General features: G+C 37.7%; 1 protein-coding gene across 1 annotated transcript in view; it reads left to right on the top strand.

Moving 5' to 3' along the window:
• Positions 1–18036, top strand: part of LOC117394798 (receptor-type tyrosine-protein phosphatase N2) — a 244129-nt gene extending 226093 nt beyond the window's left edge. The window contains exons 18-23 of the mRNA XM_059019205.1: positions 2244–2363; positions 3210–3376; positions 6862–6915; positions 9346–9410; positions 12787–12860; positions 15465–18036. Coding sequence (XP_058875188.1) covers positions 2244–2363; positions 3210–3376; positions 6862–6915; positions 9346–9410; positions 12787–12860; positions 15465–15536 — 552 coding nt within the window. The 3' untranslated portion in view covers positions 15537–18036. The remainder of the gene's footprint in view (positions 1–2243; positions 2364–3209; positions 3377–6861; positions 6916–9345; positions 9411–12786; positions 12861–15464) is intronic.
• The last annotated feature ends 314 nt before the right edge of the window (positions 18037–18350 follow it).

The raw sequence follows: 18350 nt of genomic DNA, 5'->3' as shown, positions 1-18350 counted from the left end.
GCTCAAGGGTACAGCAGCAGTGTCCCCCACCCGGGATTGAACCCACGACCCTCCGGTCAAGAGTCCAGAGCCCTAACCACTACTCCACACTGCAAGAAATAGCAAGAAATATACTAAATACATTTGTATCTTTATCTTTACATAATAACTATAGCTAGGAAAAAGGGTGTGCCATGCTGAATTGCAACATTGTCAGATTATTTTGAGGATTGGAGCTGAAACATTTATGCCTTTTAGCACTTTCTGCTTGACGCTTGTATAAAGAAGAAGAAAGCACATCATTTGTGATGGCTTTGTTCACAAGAGAAAATATACATTCCTGTCAGATGCCATCAATCTGTTGCCAGACAGAAGATACAAAGACATAATAACATAAGATGATCTGTAAAACCTTCTAATCCAATATTTAAAATAATTTTCATTAAAATAAGAATTTTTAATTATTTTGTTGCATGATGTGGCCGCTGTCGTTTTGTTTTCTGGTTTGCATACTGCTGTTCAATTTTGGTATATAGAGTGTACTTGACATTTCCTTGTTTGGTTAAGGGCTATTTGCAAAAGCTTTAACCTTAAATGGATATTGTAGATTGATCACTTGGATTTAATCCATAGGATCTGTTAAGTATGCCACAACAATTAGGATAATTGTATTGGAAAATAAAGTATGATAACAATACATGCAAGGCATTTGAAGGCTACGTATAAAGTGAATAGAATCATAAGGAAGTTTATATGTAGGAGCTGTGCTTCTTTCTGCATTTTTACCATACAGTCAAATGATGACATGGTTTTAAATTGCATTTATTAGCAAATACATATACAGTACATTGCTAATGATCATATAACACAGATGCTTCAGGGTCATCAGAACAGCAACATTCAACATTCAGATAAAGAATAGTTGTCTTACTGCCTACAATCCACATGGGGTTTTATTAGGCTGGTATAGAAAGCCTGGTCTAGAACTCTAGTACTCATAAGCACAACAACATAACACAATAAACTGTATTGCTCTCATTGTGTTAATTTGAATTGATACCATGTGGGAGAGTGATGTGGTATGTTACGAATACTATACCAGATGTTTGGTGCATATTAACATCACAACATTAGGGTTATACGAAAGTCTAATGCATTAAACTAAATCCTTTATTTTGTTTCCTTTTGTTTGTTAATTGCGTTCCTGATTGGAGATGTTAAATACATAACGTAACGTTTAAAAACATTGTTATATTCTTTTGCATTTCTCCTAGGCTACACCACAGTCTAATGCACTGCTTTCATTGTGCTTACTGGGGACAAGATCCCCCTAAATGAGTGGGCTGTGTAATGTTACCCTTGGGTCGCAACAGAGAGCTAGATGATTAGTTTATAGTCAAGATCATTGTATTTTATTGCTCTCATAAAATCGGCGTTTTTCCTCATTTTCATAATGGCTTCAGTGGGCTTCTATACCTTCCAAAGGCACATTAAATTGCAATATGATGAAAAGAACCAATTTAGGGAAGCTGGTTTAAATGCATTGGGGGGGGGGGGGGGGCGGGGGTGGATAAAAAATGATGACAGCCGGGAAACCCTGAACTAAAAATACCAAAAGAAAGAGAAATAAAACATGCGGTGCTGTGTGGAAGTGAAGCTGGTACCCAGGCGAGTGTATCAGTTACTATGAGTGGAAAGACACCCTGTGAAACCCTGAAAGCTCACTTGTGTACATCTCGGGAGGGATGACCGGAAGAGCACACTGTATAAAAGACTGCATTTAATAAGGGTTTGCCAGGCCTGGAACATTGCCACGCACACAAACTGTAGGCCTGCCATTTCAAATAGTCATTAAAGGATACAGAATGAAAATGCATTTAAGTTCTCCAAATCCCTTTGTCTTTGCTGTCTAATTGTAAATCCTTGGTTTTCAATGGCATTCATTTTATTCTAGAACATGGATTTGCAATTCACAAAGCCAAAAAAAAAAAAAAAAAGATGACATGGCTTTTGCTCAGGGGACAGGATAATGTTGATAATTTAATGTGTGCGTTCCTTAGACAATATTTCTTACAAATCACATTTCCTGTCTTGTTTCTGTCAAGATTTTTACACAGCTGCATAATAAAACCCATATAATGGGAGTGACTCAATTTCCTACGACTGGACTGGATTTGAATTGTGTGTCTGAGTGCAGTATTTATACCTGTCACACATTAATTAGGCAGTCACAGTGTGACCGTGGCCTCTCTCTTTGTCTGCAGATGGTCTGGGAGAACGGCTGTGTCGTTATTGTCATGCTGACACCGCTGACTGAAAACGGAGTCAAACAGTGCTACCACTACTGGCCAGATGAGGGTTCAAACCTCTACAATATTTACGAGGTACTTAATAAGCTTTCACGTTGTGTTGGAAGAATGGGCCTTATTTGTCATTTTAATTTAATTTTAAATGTAAGTAAACAAGCTGGTTAATGTGAATTACTCATTTAGGGAAAACAAGACTAACGAGAATACTTAAGAATTCCTGCATGGAGATGAGTCCGCAGCTGCACAAGATTCAATTTGGACAAAATCATTGTGAAATGCACAGCTGTGGCCAAAAGTTTTGCATCGCCCTATATAATGAACTCATTGTGCTTCATAAAGTCAAATGAAACCTGCTGAATAATGTTACATTAACATATTGAATTACATACCGCTTTGTAGTTTTCCATATACTTAATGAAAAACTGACAAAAATTTAAAAATGTGACATTACAAAGTCTAACATGAAATCCTGTACTACTATTGTGGCTTCCGGTAGACTTTTCAGATATAATTTCGTAGTTCCGTTCATTACATGATGTTAAATAAAATATCAGAATTATGTTCACATACATATATATATATATATATATATATATATATATATATATATGTATTTTTTTCAATCCTAAATTTTTAGGTGATGCAAAACCTGTGGCCATATCTGTAGATGGTGGCAAGAGCAGTGAAGAGTTATAATGTTTATTTTATGTCCTTCTCTTGTGTCCCTTGCTCATGCTTTATAGGGTACTAGACCTGCTGTCTTTTTTTTCCCAGCTAAAGAAGTTTATATTGCAAGTACAAAAATGTTAACTGAACTGGGCCTTTAAATAAAAGCTCACATGAGTTCATTTAAATTATTTATTTGAATGAAATAAACTAATTCAGCTTTTTGTTTTTTATGCCCGTTCTTCTTCCGTGAAGGTAAATCTTGTATCTGAGCACATCTGGTGTGAGGATTTCCTGGTGCGAAGCTTCTATCTGAAGAACCTGCAAACGAACGAGACGCGCACGGTGACGCAGTTCCACTTCCTCAGCTGGATGAACCAGAGCGTCCCCGAGTCCACCAGGTCCCTCCTGGACTTCCGCAGGTACACACCCTGGCCTGCCTGGCACGGGTCTGTCAAAACCAGCACCGTGCCTGGCACGGGTCTGTCAAAACCAGCATGCGCCTGGTATGGGCCTGTCAAAACCAGCACCATGCCTGGCACGGGCCTGTCAAACCAGCACTGCGCCTGGCATAGGCCTGTCAAAACCAGCACTGCACCTGGCACAGGCCTGTCAAAACCAGCACCATGCCTGGCACGGGCCTGTCAAACCAGCACTGCGCCTGGCACGGGCCTGTCAAAACCAGCACTGCGTCTGGCACGGCCCTGTCAAAACCAGCACCATGCCTGGCACGGGCCTGTGAAAACCAGCACTGCATCTGGCATGGGCCTGTCAAAACCAGCACTGCGCCTGGCACGGGCCTGTCAAAACCAGCACTGCGCCTGGCACGGGCCTGTCAAAACCAGCACTGCGTCTGGCATGGGCCTGTCAAAACCAGCACTGCGTCTGGCACGGGCCTGTCAAAACTAGCACTGTGCCTGGCACGGGCCTGTCAAAACCAGCACCGTGTCTGGCACGGGCCTGTCAAAACCAGCACCATGCCTGGCACGGGCCTGTCAAAACCTGACCATGCCTGGCACGGGCCTGTCAAAACCAGCACTGCGTCTGGCATGGGCCTGTCAAAACCAGCACCATGCCTGGCACGGGCCTGTCAAAACCAGCACTGCGCCTGGCACGGGCCTGTGAAAACCAGCACCATGCCTGGCACGGGCCTGTCAAAACCAGCACCATGCCTGGCACAGGCCTGTCAAAACAGCACTGCGTCTGGCATGGGCCTGTCAAAACCTGGCTTGAAATAACTGTCTAATTCCATTTCTGTGCATGCTTTGATACGGTTCTTCTTTTCTTTTGTTTTAGTTTCTTTTTTTAAACAAATTGAAATTATAGTACATGGTGAACAATTGGGGTTTACAACAAAACTGTTTTAAATAAGCAAACCTGCTGTCTCTGGTTTACTGTGTCTGGGTTTTTAATGTCAATGTTGATTCTTTCCAATTCAAAATAATCAATCCCTATCTAAATCCTCTGTCATGGAAAATACAGCAACTTAGCATCTGCTCTTTCTTAGTGTGCAACAATTCGGAAAGCAAAAAAGTATGTGAGCTCCAGTTGTATTAAAATAACACAACCTCCTGTAGGTGTACAGCAGTACATTGTACATATCAGGCCCTTGCATTGGGTAGATCAGTGTGGCTTCGGCAGGTTAACCCCTCTAGTGCTAAAAGACCACTGTCATTATAATTAACGTAATGGCAGAGGGTTACATGGGGAAGGACTTTGCACGCTGCTAAGCCTCTTATTTTCAGTCACTTCTGCTTCAGTCTTAAGAAGTGTGGCAAATGCAATATATAAATATGACTGTTGATCATTCGTCGTGAAATCTATAGATATTGTCCAGTATATATTTTTTGGACAGTACATGTCCTGTTGCTACGTCATGTTATAAGCTGACATCGATGACTCTTACATTCTGTGTCAGAAACGTGTGCAGCAACATAGCAAAATAAATGTTATGGAATGGGAATATAATTGTGTATAAAGGGAATATAATTGTGTATAAAGGGAATATAATTGTGTATAATGCCCAGCTAGAGAAGAGAGACGGTTCAATATTTTGGCTTTGGACTAGCTTGTCAGTCTAATTAAACATTTTCTTAAGCCTATAGGGAGCAAACTGTACACTTTTAAGAAAGATCACAAAGCTTAAAGAGTAAGTAGTGGGGTTCAGAAAAATATAGCATTAATGCGTCCCCATGTGTTGCTACAACTGTTTAAATAATATACCTGAAATTTTTCATTGTAATTGTTAACATCCTGACAACTTTTTTACACTTAGAACTGTAAAGTCTGTTTCAAAGCTCTTTTTCCAAAATGGCCGCTCTAGTGCACTAGGGTTTGGGGTCTGTCCTCTAAAATCACAGCAGAAAGAGCAATTTAAAAAAAAATACATATATATATATATATATATAGAGAGAGAGAGAGAGAGAGAGAGAGAGAGAGAGAGAGAGAGAGAGAGAGAGAGAGATAGATAGATAGATAGATAGATAGATAGATAGATAGATAAATAGAACAAGTGCTGTGACTTTTCAGTTCCGGGCAATAATTCTAACACTATTAGTGCTTTTTGAAAAGAGCTTTTTATTTTTAGTGTAAAAAGTTGTCAGGGTGTTAACAATGAAAAGAAAAATGACAGGTACGTTATTTAAACAGTTGTAGCAACATGTGTGGACTTGTAATGCTTGAATGCCACTACTTCCTCGATAAAGATAAATAGCACTATATGTCAGGGTTTTTTATAATATAACCCACACTTTCCTTTTCTTGCTGTGTGCCGCAGTATTTACTAACCCTACTACTCACATTCCAATGAACACACCTTTTTATTTTTTTTGCCAGCTAATTAGCGGTTGCCAGTGTCATTTTTGTGATGTTGCAGCTAGTAATATGAGCCCAGTTGCATAGTCACAAAAGTGATCATTGGAAACTGTGAATCTGCAGCAGGGACAATGTGGGAAGCCCCCATTTCACAGCCTCTAATGAACTTTGACCTTTGCTTGCTAATGGTTTGCATGACAGGTTCCCTTTTTTTGTTTACAATTAATTAAAGGGCTGGTTTGTATTACTAATTGCTCCCCTTCTTAATTAATGCTTCTCATATGCTTTCTGGAAACATTGTTAATTGATTACTTTATTAGTAAGTGTCCGGGTTAGTGCCTATGTCTGTAGGATTATAGGATATATCATTTGTACAATTTTACAATTTTATTCATATATATATATATATATATATATATATATATATATATATATATATATATATATATATATATATATATATACAGTTAAGAAAGTCTGTAAAATTAACTACAGAAAAATATTGTTTTAGGAAATGCTGTAGACTGACAAATATACAGTAGGTTACCAGTAAAAAAAAAAAAAATAATTTGAAAAAAAACAAAAAAACAAAATTGCTTCTAACTTTTCCTTGGTAAAAGAACAAATGTTCTTCATTTATGTTTTATTTTGTATTATTATTATTTCACAAGCAGTCTCTTAACATCCAGTTAACCACACATTTCAATCCCATAGACCTTAACAAAGTATATCACATTATGAGAAGTGTTAATGATGAAAACTGCAGTGTGTACAGCCATGCAGAGGACACACAGGAGATCACAGTGCACTGCTGCAGCATGCTAGCAAACAAAAGAATTCATGTTTGTATATAAGCTGCCTGCCTAGTACCAGCATTGTAATATTTCTGAAATATAATTTAAAGTGTGTAAAGAGCTGTGATATCCTTTTTTGAGAAGTATATATAACTGACTGTCTTGCTTGTCTGACTGTGGGCTAGCATTGTGTATAAAACAGCTGTTGACTGCTAAACGAGACCAGTGCTTTTTCAATTCTTAGAACATTTCCTCAGGCACATTTTAATGTTTATGATGTTTCTTTTGTTTTGTTGCAGGAAAGTAAACAAGTGCTACCGGGGACGCTCCTGTCCAATAATTGTCCACTGCAGGCAAGTAACCCTGTGTTAAACTACACTGAGGACGAATTGTACTCGTAGCAAGTAGATTTCAATTGAATGGATTGGTCATTCATAGAACACATAAACAATATTTTAGTTTTCTTTGTTACCTTCACGTACAGCCAATTGATATTTGCTTTTTTTTTGTATTCTTATTGCAGTACAAGTGGTTCACTCCACAAACTATTATAAGCATGCTATTTCAAGTCAGTGATTATACTGGTGTTTATAGGCCCAACATGGCTTTATAAGTTGCCATTTCATTTTAGGGTGGCCATGCTAGAATGAAGCAACCACATTTTGTTACTATACTGGATTCAAATGTGGGTTGCATTTTTGCAGAGGCCAGTAGTGGGACTTTGGATGTTCTAGTACTTGTTGGAGTGTAGAGGCTAAGAGAGAGAGAGAGAGAGAGAGAGAGAGAGAGAGAGAGAGAGAGAGAGAGAGAGAGAGAGAGAGAGAGAGAGAGAGAGAGAGAGAGAGAGAGAGAGAGAGAGAGAGAGAGAGAGAGAGAGAGAGAGAGAGAGAGAGAGAGAGAGAGAGAGAGAGAGAGAGAGAGAGAGAGAGACCAGTTGAAATTGTAATGCTCTACAACAGATGGCTTTCAACAAAGCAAAGCTATAGAATTTGAAGGTTGTATTGTAAGCACTCCAAGACATACATCTTAATAGGATGTCAGATGTTCCCTCGATATTGACCCAAGTGATTTGATGTCCATCCCTTTATCATTGATCAGCCTTTTAATGAGAATTGTCCAGAATGGGGTTTGAAAGATAGCACCACGACTTTGTAGTACACAGAAATATGTGTAAAAGATAAATTAGCAGAGAATTCCGTATAGCTGCAATTATCCTCCCCTGTCCGTACTCTGACACACAACAGCATCACCTCTGTCTCCTGGTAGCTGTTCAAACACGATAAAGCAGATTGTGAGGCTTTGCAGGAACTGCTTTTGCTGCTAATGAATGATAATCTGTTCGGTATTTTTGAAAGCAAACTATTTCCTGTTGACTGGCTGTGATTGGCAAATAGTTAGAACTGAGGGCTCAGAGAAAATTGGGAAATGCACTGAGGCATCTGTCTGGGAAATAAAGACAGTGACTTGCTGTTTTAACTGCAGCAGCTGTCAACTTCATAGATGTCTTCACTTTGCGAATGAACTGATTCCTTTAGGCACAGCGACATTCAAAATGTATTCTCAAGTGCACAGCATTTATAATTCCTACCTTTAAAAGCCTTTCAGTTGTTAAAACAGAATCTTTGAACTAGTAAAGATGGAGAGTGGAGGGGTAATTGTGTTAATAGATTATCCAAGCTGCCCTTTGCTATGCATACAACTGCAATCTCAACATGTCCTGGGCAGTTTGCATAATGCTGTATTTTTCTGCTCCAATACCAACACACTTATATTATTATTAAAATATGATGTGGATTCCATTCTTTTTCTGCAGCATTTAAATACAAACATACACTTAACTTGCATTTAACACATCATGACAACAATGAATTGGCAAAACTGGAAATAAATCTAGTTTATTTTACATCATTTTATTTCTTTTTATTGAAGCATTCTGTTTTATTTTTAAAGGATACTAGTGTATTGTGGTAAAAAAGAAAGGAAAAAGAAAAAGGAAAAATATATATATAAAAAAAAAATATATATATATATATATATATATATATATATATATATAACAAGACAGGTCATTTGTGCACTACAATGCTTGATATTGACATGGTGCTGACCGGTATAAGGTAATTACATGTAATGAAAGTAGAGTCTCTACGGCAATGCAAAAGTTCAAAATTCTTTCAGCCAAACTTTCAGTATAAATGGCTTACCTGAAGAGTTTCGTAGAGACATTCATGGTCGCACTCTTGTCATCTTGTTTCAAAAGGATTAATTATTTAACTCCTGCTGTTTATTTTGACACTACCGTGTCTTCATCAAGTTCACATATATATATAATATATATATAGCCTTTTTGGAATGCATACTTTAGTTGAATTATAAATGCCATTGGAAAGAAATGTTTAAATTGCAGTTAATAACTAAAATCTTATTAATTGAGATGTTGTTCACTTATTATTATGGATGTTCATGGTATTTACCACATGGGATTCAGTGTAAATGAGATCCTTGACTGTGTCTGATTCTGGAGCTTCTGAAGCCATTGAAACAGAACACATGTTCTGATCGCATCTCAACACCTTCCACCAGTGAACCCGAAGCAAATAAGCCTATTGTATATGCTCAAGAAACCGCATGACAACAATCACAAATATTTAAATTCAAAACGAGCAGTCTGTTGTGATTAAAGAAGAAACACACACACACTAGTTGCTAAACAAAACTGTTCAAAATAAAGGCTTGTGTCTTTTTTGGCAGTGCTAATGGTGCTTTCTTGTCATTATTTGCAGTGATGGCGCAGGAAGAAGTGGGACATACATTCTGATTGACATGGTTCTCAATAAGATGGCTAAAGGTGGGAGGCGACAGGCTTTTCTTTCTCTTAATGCTTGTGTGGTGCTGTTGCTAAGGAAACACAGAAGCCTCGACATTCACTAGACGGCCTTGCAATAAATTAGGGAGTGATGTAGCCTTTAGTTGATTGTTCAAATGATGTGTATGCCATTAAAAAAAATGTAGAGCTAATTAGTTCTTTAACAAATGGACTGTTCAGAACTCATAGAATGAAAGAATTGTTAGTTAAACAACTCCTACACACTGAACTGAAATGGCAGATTTGTAAGGATGACTTTAATTCCAATAGTATTACTGTTTTTAATGTATGTAAGTTTAGTTTTAATTTAAAACTAAAGTTTCAAGAGCTGCCTAATTTAACCTATAAAAATGTCCACCCATGTCAACAATACAATTGCAAAATAAAATTGTCCACATGTTGTGTATTTTAGCTTGTATAAGAACCAGTGCTTTGTGGAGTGAGCACATCAGCATTTTCAGCAGCTGTAATATTTGCTGTTCAGATAGATGCAGTACAGAGACATATCTCCATTATCAGAACCCATTTCTCAAGAATGAGCCATGCAATTCAGAAGAGTAGACCATTTTTATCCCTTTATTAAAATATACAAATAATTGAAAACTATTTTAAATACAGTGTTTTAAGTACAAAACATGTATCTCTAAGCAGAACAAATAAATAAGGAAAAGTTTACCAGCAAGGTTTGACTTCATCACATAAAGACACATAGAATGTAATTTATTGACTCTATTGTATGATGCGATGTCAAATTCAATTCCAGCTATGGGCTTAGTGTTGCATAATACAGAACAAGTCATGTGAAACTAGCCCAAGAAACAATGAGAGCCCCCCCCCCCTTTTGATAGGTCACCCGTTTGTTTGTTCGTGACCTGGTCCTCTTCAGCCTATAGTGTGCACAATTTAAAATCTCCTGACCGGCGATTTGGCTCTCGCCTTCATGAAAGATCAAAGGGCAAAGCGGGCATCTTAACCCTGCTGTGAGGGGCTTTTCCCAGGCTGTCAAACTGTGAGGCAGCCAAAGGTTTTGTTCTGACAGGAATTTCGGCCTAGCCTGTTAGGCCTAGCCCCTCTTTGTCTGGCCTGAGAAGCTTGAGGCCCAGGTTGAAGCCGCAGCGCTCATCAACATGATCAAAGGCCTGCAGCCTGGACACACAATCTTTCTCCCTTTTTTCCTTTTCTTGAAGAATGAATTGTACATTACTCAAGAATGCCATTTTTCTTTCCCAAAGGCTTTTTGTAGAGTGTTCCTCCTAACTTTAGAGTCCAACACTTCTTAACATGAAAGTGTAAGTGCACTTTGAGACCGGGCCCAGCTGCATTACCAGCCTTCTGCTTGTTTTTTTTTTTTTCAATAGGCCTTTAAGGACTTGAGCTTTCCCTTGTACTTGCTTGAAGAAAAGAGATTTTTCTTTTAACGAATCTCAAATAAATTAGTCATTATTCTGTCCTCCAATGTCTAGTTTATTAAAACGTCGACAAAAGCATGGTTGTTAATGTTATACAAACTAGAATTAAAGCGCGTGAAACTGAATAGAAATGCCTCAAGAACAGCAAAATAATGTATGTAAATTTAAGGCTCAAACGATTGCGTGTTAAAAGAAAAAATAGAAAAAGAGATGTTTTAAAAAATTTAAAACATGCCTGACTATGAATGTTTTCATAATTTTATAACTAAACTATCTCTTTATAAAACAAAAGTCTATAATAATTCACTATATGTTTAAAATGTTCGGAGTGTTTTTTTGTTTTGTTGTTTTTTTATTTCCTGTAAAGCTTACTCTTTTTAAAAACACACACAGACAGAAAAAAAGAAGAAAAAAAAGCATGCGCCCCATAATGCACTTGGCCCATAGCCCAGCATCCGTAGCAGGAAGATTATGTAGTCGAGTCCTCATTTGCGCAAGACCTGGATAGCATGGCTTCTTCACGGGTATACCAGTATTCATTAAGTAGAGAGCGTGGGCTTGTGCCAGCTTTTCACTCCATGGTGCTAAGCATGCTGCCTTCGTGGCTGGGAACCGTGCCATCTAAACACATGTGAGGTGTGTGAGCTGGAGTGCCAGCTTCAGATTCATATATAATATATATATATATAAGCTCCTGCCAAACGCGCCCCAACAATCACTCCTCTTTCAAAGTCACTGAGGTCTCCTCTTGCAGCCATGCTAGCCATAATTATAGGCAATCAGGCCTGCATTTTTATACATGACCCTAAGCATGCTGGGATGTTATTTGCTTAATTAACGCATGAGCCACACCTGTGTGGAAGCCCTTGCTTTCAATTTACTTGGTGTCCCTCATTTACCCAGGTGTTTCCATTTTTTTGTCCACTACCTGTATACACACACAGAGTCTAACTTCATTATAACGACCCCCCCCCCCCTGCCAGGACCTGGAGAAATGTTTATTATATCAGGTTGTTCACTATAATAGGGTTTGGCAATTTGCTGTATCAGACTAATGAAGAAACACAAAAATTTAATTGAACATCTTTACAAAGTATACAGCAGTTCTTTCAAGACAACTTCACATTGATCCACATTTAAACTGTATATTTAAAAGAAAACAGTAAAGAAATGAAAAAAGTACACTCACATGCTGAATACAGTAATTACGTGCCCTTTCTCTTGAAAAACATATCCAGCGTAGATTTCTTCATATTTTTTGTGCTTTTCTCAATGCCCGCTATTTCAATCTTTTTACCTCCTCACTCCTGTTGCCATGGTTGCAGTTTGTGTGAAGATGGCAATGGTTGCATACGTCACACAAGATTCAATAGGTTATCTATGAATCAACCTTATCTTCGAATTAGCCTACCAAGGTCTTTGTTTTCACTGAGAGAATAACACATTCACACTGGGGAACGTTCAGTGTCATTCATTGCTGAGATTGTTTTATCCGGGTAGATTTTGTAAAAGTGATCGTTCTAATAGGGCTAATTTCCATTGAAATAAAATGTTCTTGTGCTTGGATTGTTAGAAAAGGTGGTTCGTTATATATATATATATATATATATATATATATATATATATATATTTTTTTTTTTACCAATGCTATTTGTAGCTGAGTGCCCAGTCTGTGGAGGGATGCATGTAATCATTTCCAATGGTCAGTCTGAATGTATTCATTTCCAATGCCCAGTCTGAATGTATTCATTTCCAATGGCCAGTCTGAAGTCAGAATGTATTCATTTCCAATGGTCAGTCTGAATGTATTAATTTCCAATGGTCAGTCTGAATGTATTCATGTCCAGTCGCAGCGCTGGCCCAAGGGGAGCTCGAGAGCAGGAGATTGACAGGTGCAGGCAGGATTATCTGGTGCTTTACACTCAGTCTAATTTGTGGTTTTGTTGCAGGTGCTAAAGAGATTGATATTGCTGCTACACTGGAGCACTTGAGGGACCAAAGACCAGGCATGGTCCAAACAAAGGTAGTGTCATTAAACCTGCCGGGATTCGAATGCATTGTTGTGTGAGACGGGGGTGTGGAGGGGGGAGGTCATTGAGGGTTTCCATTTCTGTGCATGACTGACCAAGAAAAGTCTGTTTAAAGCACCTGCCTTAAATATAAAACATCCCCTCCTAATCTCCTTAACACATATGCCATAAATTAATGAGTTTTAATGATACTTTTTTTTAATCAACAATTATGCTGTAAACTATTAAAATCATAGCTGGTAATAAACGCCTATATGCATTGTTTCATAAAATTCAAATAAAAGCCAAACAACAAAAACTTTACTATCTAAATAACAACAGTTTTCCCGTCACATGTTGTAAGTTTTCCTAACAACGTCTGCTAAGAAATAAATAATAATAATAACATAGTGTCTCTGGCACATGAATGTGCCTGAAGGAATATGTTAATGGATTGCCATTCCTGTTTACCTCAAGAGCCCTGCAGAATCGCATGTATGCCCTGCAAGGCACAGTTTGAGAGGCACTGAGAATGGAGAAGGATTTTTAAAGCAATCCTTTTACATGTTTTAATACCTGGCTCTGCAATAACACACTCCAGTACAGCATAATGAAATAGAATAAGATTCCATGTTTAATCTCAAATCAGGAGTCAATACAGCCATGGAAACAGTAATCAGAAGGACTGCTGCTCACTTGCAAGGTCGTGCATTTAGAGCCAAGAACACGCAGAATGGTCTCCTGTAGCGTCAGTAGGTTTGGTGTTGCTTGCACACAGAACTTGTTTTATTCCCTGACGTGTGAATGTATTAATGTGTGTTTGAATAATGTAGGTTTGGGGGGAGGGGGGTGGGAGCACACAGGTAGAACAGTGCTTATTCCTTTGGTCTGTGAAACCGTTCACCAAATTCTGGACTCATCTTGAATTCCTGGCCATTTAAAAAACAAAATAAAAATGGTAAGTACCTAATTCATTCATCCAGACACGTGGCAAATTTAAAATATCTGATTACATGCCAGCAGGACGCTCTCTCACTCTCTCTCCAGAGAATTAGTTTTGATGGGTTTAAACAAACCATGCGCTCTCACTGCTGAATACAAATGAGGAATAACAGGCTTTCAGAGTCATTTAAGACTGCAGATTAAAAGTCAGGTTGGAAATGTCAATTACAGCAAGTCTTCTGGCAAAATTAGACACTGTTACTCTGTAAATGCCATTCCGTTTCTGGAGTAAAGTGTGCCAGTGTTCCAGAATTTACATACAGGTTTTATAAAGTCCTCCTTTAATTAAATGTTCTTTGTCTGACCCAGTTTCCTTGGGGAGGGGCATTAACCTTTTTTTATTTTACAAGCCAGGCAGTATAACAAGGCAGTTAAAGAAGTTAAAGACATTTAGATGTCTCCTTTGTTGTTTGCTTGTTGCTTTGAATGCATTGCCGAGCCTGACTATTTTACATGAATAGAGACCTCTAACATGTAGATTCCATGATTAGCTAACAGTGTGTGAGGGAATACAGTATTGTTTAGCTTCTGTGTGAATTGGAATTTGTAATACTTTAAAAATAAAATATCGACAGAGGTTAACAAACTGATTATTCATTTAAAAAGTAATTCTACTAAAAACGCATCAACATAATGCCACGGTATAAAAAAGTGGTAATTTGATGGTACCTTTGTGGTAATATCGTCCTTTGTTTGCAAGATTACAATTGTAGAGCAATGCTTAATTTAATTCCAGAAGGTTTATACCCTGAATCAGTCACATACTGAAGTTGCCTCTTTTCTCCCTTGCCTGTGTGTTTTGGCACCACCTACTGGCACTATTTAATAAAACTATTATCCACTGTTATTTAAACTTCTGCCGTCTCCTCACTATGGAACAGTAAGTCATTCTTTTTACTGTGTACACTGAACTGCACTAAACTAAAGTCCTCAAACTCACAGCTGGCCAATACGTTTTGTTATAGTAAACACCTGCTTTGAAGTTAGGCGCCATAAATCCATAATACATTTGAGGAAAAACTAAAAACAGAGCCCTGGTACCTTCTTCATCTCCAACTACTGCACTGATAAAACACGAAGCAGCTTTTGACTTGTCAGCATGTAGGTTGATGTTACAGGTACACAGGACCTGTTGTACAGCCTGAACCATTACTAGAATATAACAAGTGTTATTTTATAGGACAATTCTAGGTGATTAGGCTCAGCAAGCTGGCTTAGAGCCCAGAGTCTGAATGTGTTCTAACAGTATTTTTATGTTGTGATATTGTATGGCATAGAGGCAGATAGCTGCCAAACATCTAACCTCAACACCTAACTGTCTAGCTAGTCGTGGAAAGATCATTGTCAAATGCCTGTCTTCTATATCTTGCCTAATGGTGTGTGTGTGTGTGAAGCTAACCCATGTTTTTGCTAGCTTAGTTTCTCTTTGTGTCAGCAGTATGCTTTCAGACACAGAACATCCATCCTTTCTTGCACAAGATCAATCTGACCCCACTTCACCACTTTTGTTTGTTATATAATTATTAATAATAATAATAATAATAATAATAATTTAAAAAGCTCATCCTAACAAGATGATTCAGTGCTGAAATGTCGCCCTCTCTCTCCCTCCACAGGAGCAGTTTGAGTTTGCATTGACAGCCGTTGCGGAGGAGGTGAACGCGATACTCAAAGCTCTTCCACAGTGACAGTTCAGAGCCACTTAGGCTCCCAGAGGATTTTTCTTTAGGTTCTGTATCCTGTCAGTCAATGTTGTACGAAAAACCGGGACCTGATCTCTTAACTGTGTATCTTTTTATTGTAATCTGTTAAAAAAAAAAAGGTTCAACAGATGGTTGTTTTGTTTTTTTAATAATATATTGACCGATCTAAAATTGGTTTAGATACGTCTGCCTGCTGTGGATCAGTTCAATAAATGAATAGGGCATTTTAGTTATATTTCCAAGAGCTTGGCCCCATTGAATTCCATTATATTCTGGCCAGGGCATTTCAATATGGTGAGGATGTAAAACACATAGGCATCTTTTAATGCCTTTTAATATAACATACGTAAACATTCTGCCATTGCAGTGATTAAAAACCCAATAATAATAATAATAATAATAATAATAATAATAATAATAATAATAATAATAATAATAAATTCATCATGAAAGCTTGATCTGATCCACATTTGAAAGCTTCATTATTCTGACCTATTTAAATTATAATCGATATCAGAAAAAATATTGGTAGAAATCCAAGGTGTTTGGTTTTAATACATTTATTATTAACTACAGTTGAAGAAAGTGGTGTTAATAGCAATTAAAGAATAGTCTTTGTCTGTATATAGTCTAGTAATGTAAAACTGATCATGTAGCTTCACCATGTCACGGTTTGGTTCTCAGAGCTGCACAAGACTGCTCATGGTGCCCTGCTTTTGATTTATAAGCTGGCTGGGTGTTGTGTTTTAATTTGTGAAATGTTCTTTAAGTATTATAATTTGGTTCCATTATGTAACTCTCTATTTTAATAAGGCTATTGAAGCTGCAGTCTCCTGCATCGTTATGTATGTGTGCTGTCATTCTTTTATGTCGTTGACAAAGCCTTTTGGGGTCACTGTAAAAGTAACCCATTGTCACAGTAACCAGTTGGCGATTCGTTATGATCCGGGTAACTTTTCTTTGTCACTGTAGTTTTAGCAAGGCCAGTGATTAGGTTGTTAAAACAAGCCTAACCTCTATGTGAACACACTAATAAAAGATCATTGTTTTATTGAATCACAAAAAAGGCGCAGTGTGCATTGAATTAAGTGAAAGAGCTATCACAGTGAATACTGAGGCTCTTTCTCTGTTGTTGCACAGGGCCACTGTACTGTAGATCACAGGCCTCTGTAGTATTGGCTGCCTGTGTCACTTGCTTTGACTCCAGTTTGGGTTTTTGATGCAGGCTACAGTCTGTCAGGGAATGAACTACGATGACCAGACTCATTTCTGCTGAGATCATAGACTGAGTAAAAATCTTTTATCTAAAAGAACTGTAGACTAGTCCTCCACCCACGGTAGTGAGGCATTCACCTAACATTTACAGAAACCCATCCCTGAGTGTGTCCAGAAAGGGGATAGGATCATTTCAGTGCAGACAAATCATGATTTGAGGCTTTTCTTTGTTTAAATGTACATTTTATGATTTGACATTTAAACCGGTGTCTGACTGTTACCAAAACATTTTATTCCAGCTGGCAACTACTTGTTGAGGTTAGGTTTCGCCCTAAAAAATAAAAGTGTTTTTAAAAAAAAAAAAAAAAAAATTTAATACCATACTAAGAATGGTTTGATCTTTTTCAACACAATAGATATCAAAGCATACGATAGTGTCAAAATCTATTTAGAATTTCATATTGCTTGGTTAACCATCATATATAATAACTAACGTACAGGATGGGCAAATTAAAAACAAAATAAAACACACACACACACACACAAATTGAGTTTAGGTAATTGTTTGTCATTTTATACAATTCTAAAGCTAAAACAATGCCCTCAGTCAATCTTAAAATAATCTTTTAAACAATCATCCTCTATATGCAGAAGAGTCTTTGCATCCCCCCCCCCCCCGAATTCTATATGCAGAAGATTCTTTGTATTATTTTTCCCCTGAGTTTTATATGCAGAAGATTCTTTGTATTCTTTTTCCCCTGAGTTCTATATACAGAAAATCAGAAAATGATTTGTATTCTTTTTCCCTGAGTTCTATATGCAGAAGATTCTTTGTATTCTTTTTTTCCTGAGTTCTATATGCTGAACATTCTTTGCATTATTTTTCCCCCTGAGTTTCAGTGAAGACCTTGGAGGTCCAGCCGTTGCTTGAGCATTGCCTCTACAGGGTGGCTTCCTTATAGAATTGGATCACTAAGCACATCCTTTGCCATTGTGCTGCCTCTTGAATTAAAAATGAGTATAAAAAAAGACATTGTCTGATAAAGCTTACTGTTAAACCAGCATGATCTTCTCTTGCCGAGAAGAAAGATGACTGAGATATTTTCACGTGCTTGTTTTATTTCCCTTTCAAACCATTATACTGGCCTGCTGCCCTTGTGCTATTTTTTTAAATTATTATTATGTTTAATGTCAGCTTATGTATCTGTACATATCGATTCAAATTATACAAAGTATTTTGTTCTACCTATGTAAAAAAAAAAAAAAAGAATCCCTTGTGAATAAAGTGTCCTGGTTTGTGCTGTGAATAATGCAAAGAAGTGGACTCTTCTATGTGTTGCTTTCTCTTTGGTGCGTTCATTCTTTAGTCCGCTGCCAGGACGTCATTGCTCAACATTACCTGAACCTTTCGGACTCCATTACTGGTGATAATGAACTGAAATGATGTAGTAAAGTGCCATTGCCTTGTCAACTGTGTAACTGAAGGTCCATTACCACATACAGGCGCAGTACATCTTGCTCGGATGGTGCAGCGTGAAGGTCCCTTACAATGTTTTTTATGTACTTGCTGTACTAACAGCAGTC

Source organism: Acipenser ruthenus, chromosome 3, assembly GCF_902713425.1.
Source record: "Acipenser ruthenus chromosome 3, fAciRut3.2 maternal haplotype, whole genome shotgun sequence".
NCBI classification, from domain to species: Eukaryota; Metazoa; Chordata; class Actinopteri; order Acipenseriformes; family Acipenseridae; genus Acipenser; species Acipenser ruthenus.
This window is presented reverse-complemented; position numbering and strand designations above follow the sequence as displayed.